Source organism: Urocitellus parryii, chromosome 15, assembly GCF_045843805.1.
Source record: "Urocitellus parryii isolate mUroPar1 chromosome 15, mUroPar1.hap1, whole genome shotgun sequence".
NCBI classification, from domain to species: domain Eukaryota; kingdom Metazoa; phylum Chordata; class Mammalia; order Rodentia; family Sciuridae; genus Urocitellus; species Urocitellus parryii.
In genome coordinates, this window is record NC_135545.1 from 6,174,497 (window position 1) to 6,191,532 (window position 17,036).

At 53.0% G+C, this 17,036-nt stretch overlaps 1 protein-coding gene across 1 annotated transcript; it reads left to right on the forward strand.

Moving 5' to 3' along the window:
• Positions 1-4,307: 4,307 nt before the first annotated feature.
• LOC113195031 (kallikrein-5) lies at positions 4,308-10,029 on the forward strand. Its single transcript, XM_026406418.2, has 5 exons — positions 4,308-4,380; positions 6,682-6,940; positions 7,827-8,083; positions 8,165-8,298; positions 9,874-10,029. Exons 1-5 carry the CDS (start codon positions 4,308-4,310, stop codon positions 10,027-10,029), a joined length of 879 nt encoding a protein of 292 aa, XP_026262203.1.
• Positions 10,030-17,036: the final 7,007 nt, after the last annotated feature.

Sequence of the window (17,036 nt, forward strand, 5' to 3'; positions counted from 1 at the left end):
CTTGGACTTGATGCTGAGGGCTCAGAGGAAAGAGTCAAGGGAAGATCTGGGTCTTAGAAAGACTTTAAGATCTTTGCCTTAAGACTCAAAGAACCAGTCAGGCATAGTGGCACACACACACCTATAATCCCAGCTTCTTGGGTGACAGAGGCAGGAAAATCACAAGTTCAAGGCCAGCCTGGGCAACTTAGCAGGGTCTCAAGATAAAATGAAAAGGGCCAGGGGTGTGGCTCTGTGGTAGAGCACTTGCCTATCATGCATGAGACCCTGGGTCCCATCCCCACCACTACGCATGCATGCACATACACACACGCACACACACGCATGAACCAAAGAACCATGACATTTCATCCAGGGGCCAAATGAAAGTGCTGACTGCAGTGAGCAGACGGAACAGGAAGCCCTGGGCATGGCCCCAGCCACCTCCACCCACCCCTGACCCCCACCAGGAGTTATGAGTTATTAGTAACTCCCAGGGTCACCAGGAGGAACCCACTCGATGACTGCCCAGACCACAGTTGTCGCACACCAGCCTTGGCTGTGTGTAGGGGCTCTGCACCTTTGAGCACAGGAGGGGACTGACTGACACTGCCGTTCTGACTGGGCTCTGCGACCTATGTGTCCTTCTTGCTGGCTCTGCCTATGATCCCCACACAGCCCCTGAGATGCATGTGACTTTCCAAGCTGTCAATCAATCTGCTGACCACAAGACATCACCAAGCAACCCCCTGAAAGCCAGTCCCTTGCCTTATTTGGGTTGAACTTTCTCAAATGCCTTCCCCTGAATAAATAGGATGGTGTCAGGCGTGGTCTCTCTTTTCGCCTACCTCTCTTGCCTCCTTTGTGGAAGCTGAGGTGGAGGAGCCATCACAGAACCCCCAAAAAGGTGTTCCTGTCTTTGTGTGGTTATTTAGTATCCAGCCCAATTCACCTGGAGTGACCCTGATTCAGCCGAGTGTCATGGCACAAAGTCAACCTCAGTTAATGGAGAGGGAAGCTTCTTCCTAAACGGATAATGAGAACACTGACCATCTCCATGACCACAATAAGTAGCACATGCCAGGCACTGTTCTAAGGTACTGTTATTGCTGGGTTTCGGTTCACAACTAAAAGGCTCAGGGGTCACTGTAGTTAAACTGGGCTAACTGGGCTGCACGAAATAACCACACAAGAGACACAAATACCTTTTTCTCTGGGGTAGCTGTGACAGCTCCTCTGACCTTAAGGGTCCACAGGAAGAGAGGGCGAGAGCACGCGCTGACCCCTTTTATTGAGGAGAAGCTATTCAAATGAGGCAAGGGGTCAGGTTTCAGGGGCTGAGTCTATCTTCATGATGTCCACTGTCAGCAGGTTGACTGACACCTGGGTAGGCTACACCCAAGGGCACAGTAAGAGAAGGGGACACACACAAGGCACTTCCATGGAAGATTCTATCCTAAACAGGGCAAGGGGTTATATTACCAAGGAACAGGTGACATAGCTTCACCCAAGGGGCTGTAGCAAGACACACCCATGCACGAGACACCGACCCTCGCACCCAAGAAGGGTGCCACATCTCTGCGACTGAGAGCCTCAGCACCCAGCCAGGGAGTGTGACTCAGTCATGTACAAGGTTGGTCTCCCCCACGTTATCATTCCCATTTACAGTTGGGGAAACCAAGGCACAGAGAGGGTCCGTGGCGCAGCCAAAGTTTCACAACTGGTGGGTGGCCAGGCCAGCATTTAGATGCCAAGGGACTGTTGCCATGGGGTGGGCTCCTAACTGCTCTTCTACACTTAAGTTTTCTTTTAATGCTGGTATGTATTAGAATCAAGTGGAGGGGCTGGGGATGTGGCTCAAGCGGTAGCGCGCTCGCCTCGCATGCGTGCGGCCCGGGTTCGATCCTCAGCACCACATACCAACAAAGATGTTGTGTCCGCCGAGAACTAAAAAATAAATATTAAAAAAAAAATTAAAAAAAAAAGAATCAAGTGGAGAAGCCTTTAAAGCCCACCCTTTTGCATGAATTATTTTGAAGCAGAACCTCTTGCATTTGGCATTTAAGATACTTTCTTTTTTGTCTAAGAGAGTTTTCTTTCTATAGAGATAGCCTTACAACTTCAGCTTAAAATGTGTAATTCACTGATTTGTGATTTTTAAGTTGTCAACTTACATCCAATATTGGGATATTTGGAAGGATGCACTGTTCATTGTATTTATAAATGCAATACAATTAGATGCACAAACTTACTCAAATGCTTGATATTGGGTCTAAAAATTAAGGACTTTTGGAAGACATCGAATGTGTAGGTTTTAGAAATGTGGTTTAAGATGTTTAAAGGCTTTTAATTAGTTTATAAATGGGAACAAGCAGTATTGTAAAGACTCCATAAAAGTGACTGTTAAGATAAATATAGAATTAAAAGTTTTGCAAACTGAACTTAAAAGACCACAGAAATGGGGGGGGGGGAAACACCCAGAGAAGTGGGTCGCTGGTTGTGCATGAAATATCAATGCCCATAACAAAATAAACCTCAGCATAGGTGTTCGTAGCTTCAGGTTTTTTCCCCCTGTGCACTACTTCCAGCCTCGGGGCTCTAAAACCTCTCAGGTGCAGAAGCCAGGTGCCTGCCCTCGGGGGTGAGAGCCCAGGGAGGACTGCATATCTCAGGTCATTTTGCTCAGGACAGATCTGAGTCTGGCACATGGCAGATGACTGTTTTGACTCTTACCTCCCAGTGCAGGCAGGAATCTGTTCATGGAGTTGGGGGCAGACATAAAGAGGTCAGGAGGGGTGGCCCCACATGCCAGGACTGGGCAGGGAGAAACCGCAGTTCAGGCTCCCCACCCAGTGCCCCATTTCCTGAAGGGCCAAGAGCCACCCGCCCCCTATCCTGGCTCTTGGCCTCTTTTCCAATCCATAGGCAGCCTTGCTCAACTCTGTCACCATCCGGGCCAAGGCACCTGCGGGGTGCCCCAGGCTGAGTCCCTGTCTTTTTCTGCCCCATGGCCTGGGCCCCAGGGAGAGGGGCAGAATGGGGCTGAGGGGTTCCTCTGCTCAGTGGCCTGGGTCTCCCCTGCCCAAAACCCAAGATGAGGGAGACAGACGCATGAAGATACAGAGAGACCAACACCCCACCAGTGACACAGAGAGAAGAAAGGAGACAGACAGATCCAGAAGAATCAGTCCCAGAGAAAAGAGGATGAGATGGAGAAGGAAAGATACAAAGGGAGACACAGGTGCAGGCCACGGAAAGGGCCCCAGGAGCAGCAGGTGATGGATCCTTCATCATCTTGACCATAGTCACGTTTTGTGCGTGTGGGTGTGAAATCTCATCCAGTTGCACACTTCAAATATGCACGGTGGCCTGCTTTTCAGTTATGCTGCCAAAGAGCTGGAATGTAACAAAACAGAAGGAAATCGGGGAAAATAAAGGTTTGAGGATTCTAAGGCAGATTTGACAAGCAGAGCATTCAGACCTTTGCAAAAGACAGAATCACAGAGAACAGCAAGACACAGGGACACGGAATGACAGGGACACGGAGACACAAGAGATCCTAAGACGGGCGTGGCGGTTAGGGGGAGAGAGACTGACTTGGCGGGAGACCAAATATCTGGAGGCAAAACTTCAGAGGCGGGAGAGGGAAGAGTCTGGAGAAAGGACTGGAAGAGAAGCGCGGGTCGCGGGGTGCGGGGCCGCTGAGCGCGTGAAAGCCTCCAGCCAAGCAGGGCGACCGGAGCCCAGGGCAGCGGCGGCTGGGGAGCGGCCGGCGACCTCCGAGACCCTCCCCATCCCCGGGCCAGGGCGGAGGGCGTGGCCTCGGGATGGGTGTGGGGGGCTCCGGAGGCGGAGGTGAGGGGAGGCAGGAGGAGCGGCGGCGGGGCAGATCGGCCGGCGCCTCACTACCGGGGAATGCGCCCCAGGGACCAGTGGGTGGTTATAACCCAGCACTGCGCCCGGGCCGGGAGGAGGAGGAGGCGGCAGGAGGCAGCGCGGCGGAGACGTCTGCGGCTGAGCTGGGAGCAGGTCCCCCACCCACTGCCCGGGGACGCGGGGAAGCGCGGCAGGTGAGGCCTGGAGGGGACGGAGAAGCGACCCCGCGTGTGGCTCTGATCTTGAAGGCACCTTCTTTCTCTCTGTCCTCCCTCCTCGCGGAGACATCCTCTGCCCTGTTCTCTGGGTCTCATCTTGGCTCTGATGGTGGGGCAATGTCCTCCTGGTCCCTCAGTGCCCAGAAATAGGGTAGGAAAGGGAGGGAAAGTGGGTTAAGGGCTCCCAGAGTCACTGGGCCTCCCCATCCTCTGGCCCCATCAGGTGCAGAGGCCATGGCTACAGCAGGACCTCCCTGGATGTGGACTCTGGGTACCCTGATCTCAGCCCTGATTCTAAGTATCACAGGTAAACAGGACCCCCATGTGTGTGCATGGGACTCTGGGTGGCTGTGTGACACTGGGGAGCTTGTCCCCGGGGACTGTGTGAGACCATCTGTGGCTCCAGGACTGGGCGAGTGTGAGTCTGTATCTGTATGTGTGGCTGCATGGGGCACACACCCAGGTGCCTGTGCCTGGTGACTTATTGCATATCAGGTGACTGGCAGCCACACTTGACCTTTGAGGCTGTGTGTGTGTGTGCGCGCATGCACGTGTACACTTAAGTCTGTGGTTGGCTCTACTACTGTGGGTGAATATATGTGGTGCAGAATGCTCTGTATGTTCAGCCATGTATGGCTACTTGACTTTGTATGACCGTAGGGTCCTAGGGTTCTTGTTACCGTGAACTTTCCCCCCGTGTTGTGAGATTGTGTACCATCAAAGTGGCAGTCACCAAAAATGTGTGACCATATGCTTACAGGTAGCCATTTGTGTGGTTGTGTCTGGATATTTGCATTTGTGACCTCGTGCTGGTTGTGGCCACGGGGGTGACTGTGTGTTTGTGTGAGGCTATGCATATACTGCTGCTGTATTTGTGATGGTGCAGCTGTGTGTGTGTGTATGTAGGGGGGGTGCAGAAGCCACTGTCACTGGGCAAAGGTGGCTGCGGGAAGGTGAATGTAGGTAAGTGACTTGGACATGCAAACATCCACTGAGTACAACCTTGTCACCATGTCAGCGTGCCTGTGCATGAAGTGTGTGTGGGAGTCTCCAATCCAACCACAGTGGCAACTATGCATGCCACCTACAGGTTAGGTGGCTGGGTGAGATCCTGCTAGTCTGCCCCCGTGTGTGTGCATGGGGACAGTGTGCCACCTGACAACTGTACTCAGCAGTGCCTGAGGAGACCATGGTATCTCTCTGTGCAGTTACGCGTGTGCACGACTGTGACAGTGGCTGTGTGCGTGTTTCTTGGAGTATGCTTGTGAATGCAGGCAATGCCGAGGCCTCCCTTCTCCCATGAATCAGTGACACAGCAGGTGTCAGTGTTGTCCGTGGGTCTGTGAGTGGTGGGAGAGAACTGTAGGAGGGTTCAGAAGGCACAATTTTGTCTGAGAATTCAGAAAGCCGGCCCTCTCCCCGGGCGCGGTGTTGCACGCCTATAATCCCTGCAACTTTGGGAGGCTAAGGCAGGAGGATCACAAGTTCAAAGTTAGCCTCTGCAATTTAGTAAGGCCTTACCAACTTAGAGAGACCCTGCCTTAAAATAAAATAAAAATAAAAAGGGTTGGGGATGTAGTTCAGTGGTAAATTTCCCCTAGGTTAAATCCCCTGTACCAAAAAGAGTAAAAGAAAAAGAAGTCCAGCCCTCTCTACCCCACACTTGTGGCCCTTTTCCTGTCCTGCTCTAGCTCCGCCCACTTCTTCCAACTCCACCCCTTTTTCTCGAGGCCAGGCTACCTAGTCAGAGCCCAGGGCTGTGACCCCTTCTCAGGCTCCGCCTCTATGGCCCACCCCTTTCAGCCTGGTTCCGCCCCCTGGGTTGTAGGCAGCTTCTAGAGCCCAGCTGGAGCTGGGCACAACACGTGGCACAACACAGTAATCCCAGAGGCTCAGGAGGCTGAGGCAGGAGGCTTGCAAGTTCAAACCCGCCTCACCAACATAGCAAGGCCCTAGGTAATTTAGTGAGATCCTGTCTCAAAATAAAAAATAAAAAGGGCTGGGGATGTGGCTCAGTGGTGAAGTGCTCCTGGGTACAAACAAACAAACAAACAAAAAAATAGAGCCCAGGCCCCACATCTTCTTCCAAAGTCAGGGCTTCTATTAGGATCCACTGTCCCATGTTACCCTGACCTGGTCTCTGCCTAAGTCGGTACCTCTCTCATGCCAGACTCTACTGCCTTCAGACTCTACTGCCAGATGCTGAGCCTGACCCACTTGTTGAGACCAGGTCCCCTCCCAATAGCCCAGGTCTCGGCCCCTAAGACAAGATTTTGCCCTTGAGGTTGTCCAGGGCTCCTGAACCCAATTTTACCCTCCTCTGATCTCACCCACTGAGCTCTAGCCAATCCTCAGAATCTTTGAGGTCCAGAGTTGGGCAAGTCCAGGACCCAAGCCCCAGCTCTGTCCCCGTGTCTGAGCCACTTAGGTCCATTCCTGTGGCCCTGCCCCTGCCCCTAAAGCCCCAGCCCCTCAACATAATCTCTGAGGTCAGACATCCCCTGGCCGTCCAGCCTCTGGAGGCTAAGCCCCATCTTCTGCATCTAAGCTCCAGCCCACACCCACGCCCCACGCCTGAGCCCCGCTTCCCCCCATCTTCTGCCCACAGAGCCCATTCTTGCAAATAATGTTTCCTGTGACAACCCCCCTACCGCCGAGTCCTCTGGGAGCAACCAGTTCCTCCAAGCGGAGGACGGGGAGGACTCCCGGTCAGGTGACAGCAGCAGCCGCATAGTGAATGGGTCAGACTGCGAGAAGGACACTCAGCCCTGGCAGGGCGCGCTGCTGCTGGGGCCCAACAAGCTCTACTGCGGGGCCGTGCTGGTGAACCCGCAGTGGCTGCTCACCGCTGCCCACTGCAGGAAGCCGTGAGTGGGGCTGGACCCGGGGCTGGACGGGAGGAAGGGCAGGGAGGTGAGGGGAAGGGAGCGGGTCAGGGAGCAGGTGGAGGCAGAGTTGGGGACAGGATAAAAGAGCTGGGGAGAACAGGGTGGGGTGTGTGTTGCAGATGTGTTGGATTTGGAGCTAGGGGTGTGTGTGTAATGGTTTGGGATAGAGAGGGGGATTAGAATTGGCTTTTAATTTAGGGCGGGGTTGGGGTTGAGAATGAAGATGAAGCTGGGCTGGGAGCAAAGGCGGGGTTGGGATTGGAAATAGAAGTAGTTTGAAGATGGAATCCGGGTTAGAGTTGGAAAAGGGATTGCAGATGGCTGGATTTGGAGTTGGGTGGTTGAGTTTGGGTTTGGGAATGCAAGTGTGGATGAATTGGGGATGGGTAAAGGATTAGGGCTGGGTTTGGGGTTGGAGATGGATCGCCTTTAGGATCGGCTAATACACTGATGGTCTGGGAGGGAGATGGAATTAAAGTCGGCTCTGGAACTGGGGGTCAGGTAGGTACGGGGATTCGGTGGGAATGGAGATGGCTCTGAGGTGGGTGTGGATGTGGAATAGGGGTAGCCTTGAGGGTACAGTTGGGATGAGAGTACAGGGTTGGGGACACGGGATTTGGGGTTGGGAATGCACACTGATGGCTTCTGGGTGGGGAAAGGCTCAGGACTGGGGCTGGGACAGGAATAGGTTTGGAGCTGTGGGCGGGAGGTGGGCCCGCGGTTGGAGACAGATGGAGCTGGGCATGGGGTTGGTGCTGGGGTTGAGGATGCGGTGGAGCAGGATTAGGAATGGTTTGGGGTTAGGACTGGCATTGGATGTGGGGTATGGATCACGGCTGGTGATGACCTGCACCGTCCTGCTCAGAGTCTACAGAGTTCGTCTCGGCCACCATTCCATGTCCCCGGTCTATGAATCTGGGCAGCAGATGTTCCAGGGAATCAAGTCCATCCCCCACCCTGGCTACTCCCACCCTGGCCACTCCAACGATCTTATGCTCATCAAACTAAACCGAAAGATCCGTAGCACGAATGCAGTCAAGCCCATCAAAATAGCCTCCACCTGCCCGTCCGCCGGCACCAGGTGCATGGTGTCCGGCTGGGGAACCACCAGCAACAAACAACGTGAGTGAGGCTTCCTCCTGACTCCTGTCCGTCTTCCCCTCAGTGTCTTTCTCTGCCTCTCACTGCCTTCCTGTTTGACAGATACCTTCCCCAAGGTCCTCCAGTGCCTGAACATCACCGTGCTCAGTGACGAGAGGTGCCAGAAGGCCTACCCGAGAGAGATAGACGAAACCATGTTCTGTGCCGGCGACGAGGCGGGCAGAGACTCCTGCCAGGTGAGGACCAGAGGCTTCTCCCTGTATTCGCAGGTACACAGAGTGCCATTTACACAGGCTCCTCCGTGGAGCAGGCTCCCAAAGCCCCTGCAGCCCTGGGAGGACGTTTGTTTCCTTGGTGCTTTGGTGGTCAGTGAGCTGTGGACCTCAGGCAGCCCTACGGCCCCTCCCACGGCTGCACGGGGACCCCGGGTTACACAGGCCTGGTGATCACACCCCTGTCCCTGTCTCCTAGACCAAACTGTCCCCACTGAACCCTGTATGCATCTGGATGTGGGGTGGGATGGGGGATCAGATTCGGGGTGGGGGGACTTTTACCAGAGAAAGAAAGCACATCTAGTTGGAATTCAGCATTTCCAACCACGGAACCCTTTAGTAGCCAGGCTTCTATTCTGTTTTTCCAGACCTCGGGGCGTGTGGTCTGAGTGTGGCCACAAAATGCTACGAGCCAGAAATAATAACAAACTATGTGACTCGTGCTAATAGTATAATAGCCACAGCAGCTGACTAATCAGCGTCTTAAGTTGTTTACTCGCATCCACGAATTCACTCACGTAGCCATTATCATCAGGCTTATTTTATGGACAAGCAGCCAAGGATCAGAGCAGTTAACTAACGGCCTCTCCAAAAGATCCACGCGGGGATCTCAATGAAAATCCACGAGCAGCCAAAGCACCGGCAAGTGGAACTTGCAGGTGTCCAGGCTGGCTCTGCCCAACACTGTCCCTCCCTGCCAGACTTCAGGCGCCTTCCTAGCCCACACCAGGACTGTCTGGTCATTCAGATTTTGCATAAGCACATATAGGAAATGACAGGGAAGATCAGTGAATGTCGTCACAAGAGGCAATCACAGGGAAGTGCGGGGGGTTAATTCAGATGGGCGACACAAATGAGTCCAAGGGAGTGGTGCTCTGGCGGGGTGACTGTCCCCCAGGGAACATGTGGCAACGCCTGGAGACATTTTTCGTTGTCACAACTGCGTGGAGGAAGCATGTCACTGGCATCGAGTGGGCGGAGCGGAGGCCGCTGCTGAGTGTCCTCCCGCTCAGGCCAGCCCACAGCGTGGAGTTAAGGCAGCCCGCACATGGCCAGTGCCTGGGTCAGGAAGCCCTGGCCCAGAGGTGGGGAGCTGTGCTTTTGCAGAAGTGAAATCTAGGCACAGTATGGATTGGTGTCAAGGACGAGCAAGGAGGGAGGCGTGTTGGGCAGGAGACGTCAGGCTTGCAAAGGCTGGCAAGGGGAGTGACCCAGAGACACGTGGGGGAGATGGGACACAGACAGGGTGCTGTGAGGACAGTCCCAACCCTGGGGAATGAAGATGTAGGGGTGTTGGGGAGAGGGGAGAATGGGGTTTCTAAAAGCTGGACTTGGGGAGAAACATTACTAACCTCCCCCTGGCCGGTTGGAGCTTTTACCTGGGTCTCCATCTCCGTCTCGGGTGCCCTCATCTCGACTTTCCGCCTGTGCTCGTCCGTCCGTCTCTTGCCCCGCTCTTCGCATCTGCACATGGCTCTGGGGCTCTCGTGTCCCCCTCCCGACACCTCTCCCATCTCTGCCTCCCTTTCTGCCCCACAGGGTGATTCTGGGGGACCTGTGGTCTGCGACGGCGTCCTGCAGGGGCTGGTGTCCTGGGGAGATTACCCCTGTGCCCAGCCCGACAGGCCTGGCGTCTACACCAGACTCTGCAAGTTCACCAAATGGATTGAGGACACCATCAAGTGCAACTCCTGAGCCACCCGGGATGGGGGCCTCCCCCACCTGCTGCAGGAACCCCGCGCTTCCTCCCAAACCCTTTTCCTTCCTCGAAGTGCTGATGCTGTGACCCTCTCCAGCCCCCACCCCTCTGTCCCCTGGGATCAGTGTCCCCCTCACCCAACAGGGAACCGGTCCTGTCTTTCTGGGGACCATTCCCAGCACCACCAAGGCTGACACTGCTGCTCAGTCTCCCAGCGCTTTCATCCCCAAGCCGGGGTCCATCCGCCTCTGCAGCCGTGACCCAAATTTAGTCCCCGAAATAAAACATCTGAGGAGAAGTGGCATTTCCGTGCATCTGGGCAGCTGGGGACAAGTTCTCCCTCAGCTGCTGAGTGTGCTCTATGAGGTCATCTGCCTGCCAGACAGAGTCACCCAAGCTACTGCTCATCCGTTTCACAAATATCCATCTAGTGACTGCTTTTGGCCAGAACTTGTTCCAGGTGCTGGGGGCTGGGGACACAGCTACAGGAAAAAAAAAAAATCCTACCTCACAGAGTTTCCAGTAGCAGAAATAAAAGGATGGGTAAATACATACATCCATCAGCAATAGTTACCTGAGCAACGTAATCACGATGAGAGCAGAGCGCAAGGAAGGAGATGGGCGTGTTGGGGACACTCCATGGGGGAGGGGGAGGTCTCCCAAATATGTCCTCATCCTAATTTCCGGAACCTATGAATGACACCCGATTCCCCAACTTTTTCACTTTACAGTGGTTTAAAACCAACATGCATTTGATAGAACTCATACCTCAAATTTTGGATTTGGGTCCTCCCCAGGCTGGCAGTGTGACCTTGAGTGCTCCCAAGGCTCCCGTGCTGCAGCCTGGGGCCCCCTCTGAAGGTGCTGTTGGGAGGCTGGGACCTGGAGCAGGCAGGGTCTGGTGGAAGGCAGTGGGATGTGTCCTTGAAGGGGACACTGGAATGTGCCCCTCCTGTCCCTCAGTTTCCTCCTGCATGATGCTGTGCCTCCCCATAGGCCCAGAAGTGTCGGGGCCAACAAAACATGAGCCACAATAAACTTTTCCTCTTTTTAAGCTGTTTCTCTGGTATTTTGTCACAGCAACAGAAAGCCGACTAATACAGGGGTACTGTCTTGTGATGTCCGGCGGCAGCAGCTAGCCACAGCTCACCCCGGCCATGGAATCTGAGGAGGAACAACCCTAGCCCTTTGGTGTGACGGAGCGATGGTGTCTGATAGGCTAGGTATATTAGGTGCATTTTTTATTCATGACATTTTCAATGTGCAAAGGGTTTATTGGGCCGCAACCCCATGGGAAATCGAGCAGCATCTGTACAGCTAAAGGACATTGCAGATGTGGGCCTGGGAGGGGCCTGAGAGGGGGAGATGGTCCTGGGTTATCCTGGGGGAGCGGGGCGGGGCCTGGGAAGGGGGTGGGATCTAGAAGGCGGTGAGCACGGGATTGGATCCTGCTGGAGCCCCCGGGAGGAGCCAGCCCTGCCCAGGCCTTGATTTCTGCCCAGTGGGACCCATTTTGGACTTCTGACCTCCAGGGCTGTAGAAAGGTAAATCTGTGTTGTTTTAAGCCCCTACGTCCGTGGGGACTTGTCACAGCAGCCACAGGAAGCTCCTACGAGGGGCCTCTCTGAGATGGGGCACTTGAGCTGTGACCCGCAGGTTGAAAAGGAACGTCCAGGGCAGTGGCATTCCACACAGAGAGAAGGACAAATGAAAGACCGGACACCGGGGCAGGCTGGCTTTTCCAGGAACTGAAAGCCCCCGGACCCGGCTGCCTGCTTGCTCCTTTTCCCTAAGAGGAGGGAACATGGGCCATCTTTGAACCTAGAGGTGACAAAATCTGGTTCATGGTCCAAGAAGATCATTCTGACTCTTGGTTTAGAGAAAAAAAAATGATAAAGCGTATTGGCCAGGGTAGAAAAGGGAGGTGGGTCATTAAAAGAATATTCATGAATTTAAATTGGAAAAGGGTGGGCAGGGCGGCCACTGGCCAGAGGAAGGTGGCTCTTCTCCTCCAGGATCTTTCTGTCCAGGTCTTGCTCCCCTCCCTTCCCCACTGGGCATCCTGCCCCTCACCATGTCGGCTGTACCAGCCTGGCACAGCAGCTCCCGCCTCCCCTGTAAATGACTCCAGCTCTTGGTCTGTCTTAGTTCCCAGCCCTGGACAGAGAACGTACGGTGGTTGTCTTTGGTGGTTGTCTTTGGGTTAGATGCTGACCCCGAAAGGTGGGGCCACAAGACCACAAGGATCCCCTAATCACCCTTCACCAATAGCAATGGGCAGGAGAGGGATCCCCAGAATGTGAGCATGGTAGTCAAGGAAATGGACATCACCTCAAGAGACAGGTATTTGAGTCTTCAGAGAAAAGCCTTATACTCTTTCTGGAACTCAGTTTCTCCCCCCATAAACTGAGAGGATTGGAATGTAATGAGTTCCATGTGCCAATGGAGTTCCACAGAGAGAGTCAGTCTTTCCAGGGATGTCTTGGAAATCAAACACTTTAGAAAGTACATCATGGAATCCTATCAGCAACAAAGCACCCAACTAAAATGGATTGACTAATAAGGTCATTTATTATAACCCCCCTACCTTCCGTAAGCTTATATGCTAGCAGAGAGAAATCATGTCAGCTTTCTCCTTCAAGGTTTGCAATCTTCATAGTTGAAAAAATGGCTGCCACAGCTCCAGGCATCACAACCTCAATAACAAAAGGCAGGAAGAAAAGGTCCTCCTGGGAGAGTTCTTTCCTTTAAGAAAGAAAATCTCTCCCCAGATCATCCCCTCCCCAACTTATCCGTGGGTCCCAATGGGTACTCACTGGGGAGGGTCTCAATGCCCCAGTTCTAAGTTGAAGAGAAGCTGGTAAAATTAGTTTCTGGCACTTTTCTGTCATGGGATGTCATCTTTGAAAAAAAGGAAAATGGAGAAAAGTGGCTTTTAGGGAGGCTGTGGTCCCAGATGCTTGGGAGGAGGCAGGAGGATAGAGCTTGAGAGTTTGAGGCCAGCCTGGGGAAAAAAAATGATCTCCATTAAAAAAGGAGGAGGAGGAGAGGGAGGAGGAGAAAGGAAGGGAAGGAAGGAGGAAGGAAAAGAAAGAAAAGGAAAAGGAAATGTTAAAAAAAAAAAAAAAACAACTAATGGTTGCTGTCATCATCCACATCCACCCCCCTGTGCCCAGCCATTTACAAGTTCTCACATCAACAAAGTTGTGCTGCCAGTGTCGGGGACGCTGACCTGGCCCGTGAGCCATCTTTCTCTCTAGGTGTCACCAACCTAGCAATTACCATCCAGTGTCTGCGGCAGACTTGAACTCGGCCCAGTCCAGCTGCTCTCCAAGCAAGAGTAAGACCAGTGGTGCGCGGCAACAATAGGGGCGAAGAGCACCGATGGGATTCCCGGTGACAGGGTGACTCAAATTTGGAACAGCAAAACTACAAAATGAAGACAAGAGCAGACTGTAGCTAAGGGGCCATCTCTAGTGACAAGCAAAAGAGTCACACGAAGTCCAGGCAAGGGCAGCTCCAGGCAGGACCGGTCAGGGCTCCAGTCCCACCTGTCTACTCCTCCTGAGGTCATCAACCTCAACATCAGTGACTCTGCATTGGGGTCTCTCTCTGAGACGTGGCTCTCTTCCAGAAACCCCCCCCACCCCCCCCCACCCCCACCCTGACATCTGGGCTTGGAACATACAGAAAAAACTTCTCCAGTGACCGGGATACCACTTTTGGCTTCTATGCTGTTTCAGAAGGCATGATCCTCTGTGTCAGCAGAGGGGAAATGAAGTTTCTAGAAACTGAAAGCTGAACTGAGGCATTGTGCAGATTTTTCTAGGAAGTCTTGACTTTCTCTTCCTGAATGAGCATGTGTTTTCCAACACAGAAGCTGGTTCCAGAACTAGGAGTGGACAGATATCTGTAAATGGCTCCTATTGAGGGTGGAGAGGATCTGTGCATCTGCTGCATGGTGACGTAAGTGGGGAGAAACATCAGGCCGTGGTGGTGCAAGAAACCCGCATCTTGCATATTAAGACAGGCTGCAAAACAAAATTAGTGTTTAATACAAAGGGTAGGATTAGTGCAAGAATAGACCGGTGTGCCAGAAAGAGAGACTTGGTACTGCCAAGAAGAGCCACCTCAGAGAGAGGCTCACGGGAAATAGCTGGCTTGTCTGGGGAGTTAACGAATGATACCCCAAGTGAACGAAGGATCGGCAGATGCTTAGCTGAGAAAAACTGATTTGACTGTGTACAGAAAACCAAATCTGGATTCTTATCTGATGTCACACACCAAGGTGGACCTCAGCTATATTAAAGACCTCTAGGTTCAGGACAGACGGAGGGACTGAAGAAAAGAAAATCAGGGCACATACCTTTGGATCTCTGAGACAGGGAATGACTGACTCCTCAAGACTTCAAAAGCATAAGTCATAAGACAAAGTGCCAATTAGTTTGATCAAAATTAAGAGTTTGGGGGGCTGGAGTTGTGGCTCAGTGGTAGATCACTTGCCTGGCACATGTAAGGCACTGGGTCTGATCCTCAGCACCACATAAAAATAAATAAAATAAAAGGTATTGTGTCCATTTACAATTAAAAATATTTTTTAAAAAAAACTTTTAAAAAATTAAGAGTTTGGTTCAAAAGAAGGTAAAAATGGTCTGTTAATAGGCATTTTTCAGAAAGAGGGAAGTTATTTGTGATAACAAAGTAGACAAAGGACTAATACCTTTCATACGCAAGAAGCACCTGTGAATTAATGAGAAAAAGAGGGGTGTCCTAATGGGAACACAGATAAAAGCATAAATCAGGCGATTTAAAGAAGCAGAACGCCAAAAGCTAATAAACCAATCTTCAAGCTCAGGAATGATCAGCAAAGCTCAAGCTGAAGGGAGATCGAGATTCCACTGCACACCAGGTGGGCTGGGAAGGGGAGGGTGGGAACTGCCAAGTGTTGACGGGGGAGCAGAGCACGGAAATGTTCTACTGCGGAGCCTCCAATCTGAAGATGGGTCTTTCTGTTCCATGAAATCCAGCAACACACACCCAGTGACTCGGCAATTTCTCTCCCAGAACGCATCCCATAGAAATTCTCACACACCCACAAGGAGACACGTATGAGCTGGTGCCTCTCAGTGTTCTTTGTGGTGGCGGGAAGCTGAAAGCCATCGCGTGTCGGTCACTGGAGGGGACCGTGGTGTGGCTGAGGTGGCGGTCACCTGGGAGCTCTGAGGCAGGGGTCTGATGCAGTGAGCAGGTGTCTGAACACGCAGCAACCTGGGTGGTCTGGAGAACAGTCGTGCCAGCAGAACAGCAACCCGGAACAGACCTCGCCAACGACATAAATTAAAATCGCACCCTTATAAGAGCCACAGTGCACATTCCGTAAGCCTAAGGGCAGGGTGACAGAGAGGAAAGAGGGAGGGAGGGGAGACAGGAAAGAAGACCCGATAAAAGGAGGATTCCGGGGCGGAGGGGTAGCTCAGTGGCAGAGCGCTTGCCTGGCGTGTGCAAATGTACAACGCCCCGGGTTTGCTCCCCAGCGCCCAAAACCAACAATCAATCAAAAACCAGAACTGTACGCATCGGTGATGATAGTGGTGAAGATGCATGTGATACCCAGGCTCTTTACCTAAGGTCTGAGGGGACACAGAAAGGAAGCTTGTCAAACTGTTCATCCCTGCCTTGTGTGGATGTGGGTGGGACACTCTGTCTTGTGGTTCCTGCGCTGTGGCCACCCTCCGGTGCTAGTTTATGTCCCTGGCTGGTTAAATACTCCACCTAACCCAGCTGTGGCTGACTCCTGGTTGATTGCATGTCCCTCTAAAAGGCCCAGCATGAGCTCAGGACCTCAGTCAAATGCAAACCACGTCCTTGGGTGTGGCTCTGAAAGCCTTGGGTGCTTCCTCCAGGGGTGCCCTCGCTCCTGCGGTGGTTGGTCCTGGCTGGAAACCGAGGTCAAGGAGTGGCCCCAATTTTATTGGTGGGAGGGTCCTCCCTGTGCATTCCTCACAGCAGATAAGCATCTAATTGTTGGCTGCAGGAGGCGGGCTGTGGGCTCCCTTTTATTAGTAATAATAAGGATGATGACAACAGCTGCCGACACCCTGACACCCCGCTGCATACTCTGCATGCCTCTTCCTGTCCCCGCAGCAACCTCAGGAGGAGGCTCTGGACAGTCCAGAGGCTGAAGGGCAAGGAGGCTGGGCGACTTTGGCTCTATTTCTGCAGCTTGTACTTGGCAGGACCTTGATTTGAATTAAGGGGGTAGGAGTCAGTAGCCTATGCCCGAACCACGCCACAGCTACAGCCAAGTAAATGTTAGGACGTAGGGACAAAGCCAGAGAGACCCAAGATGATGGGACAGGGGACAGAAAGTCTGAGAATGTTTAAGGACAGACTCAGAGAGATGTAAAGAGACTCAGAAGGACAGAGATAGGTTTGGGGGGGAATTAAAAGGAGGAGGAGGAAAGGGAGGGAGGAGGAGACACAGAGATTTAAGACAGATTTAAAGAGAGAGAGAGAGACTGGGAGAGGGAGAGGTTCAAACTTAGAAAGAGAGACTAGGATTTAAAAGTAGACAAACTCCGGCGGAAAGAAAGGAAGAAAGGAGGCTTCTGTGGAGAGTTTAAGGAAAGCAGGGCAGGCTCTGGGCTCCCTTTGTAGGTCCTGGTCTGGCCTCCCTCCACTTCCAGATGCCTGAATGTCCCCTCACCCTGGCCTTGCAGCCAGGACCCAGTGCTCCCACCTGTCTTCCAGGTGCCCTGGGATGAGTCTCCCATGGACACTGTCTGTCCTTTGGAAAGAAGGGGACAGCAACAACGGGCTAGGCTCAAGCCCTCATCTGCGTTCAATTCTGTAGACGGGCTGCCGGGGACCCTTGCCTTGAGCATTCAAGGATACGTGCACATACAGGCTGAGGCCAGCGCGCAGAGCCTGCACAGGGTAACCACGTGGAGATGGTTGGTTTGTGGTTGTTATGAACACCACTGTTACCGGCCTGGGGTTCCTG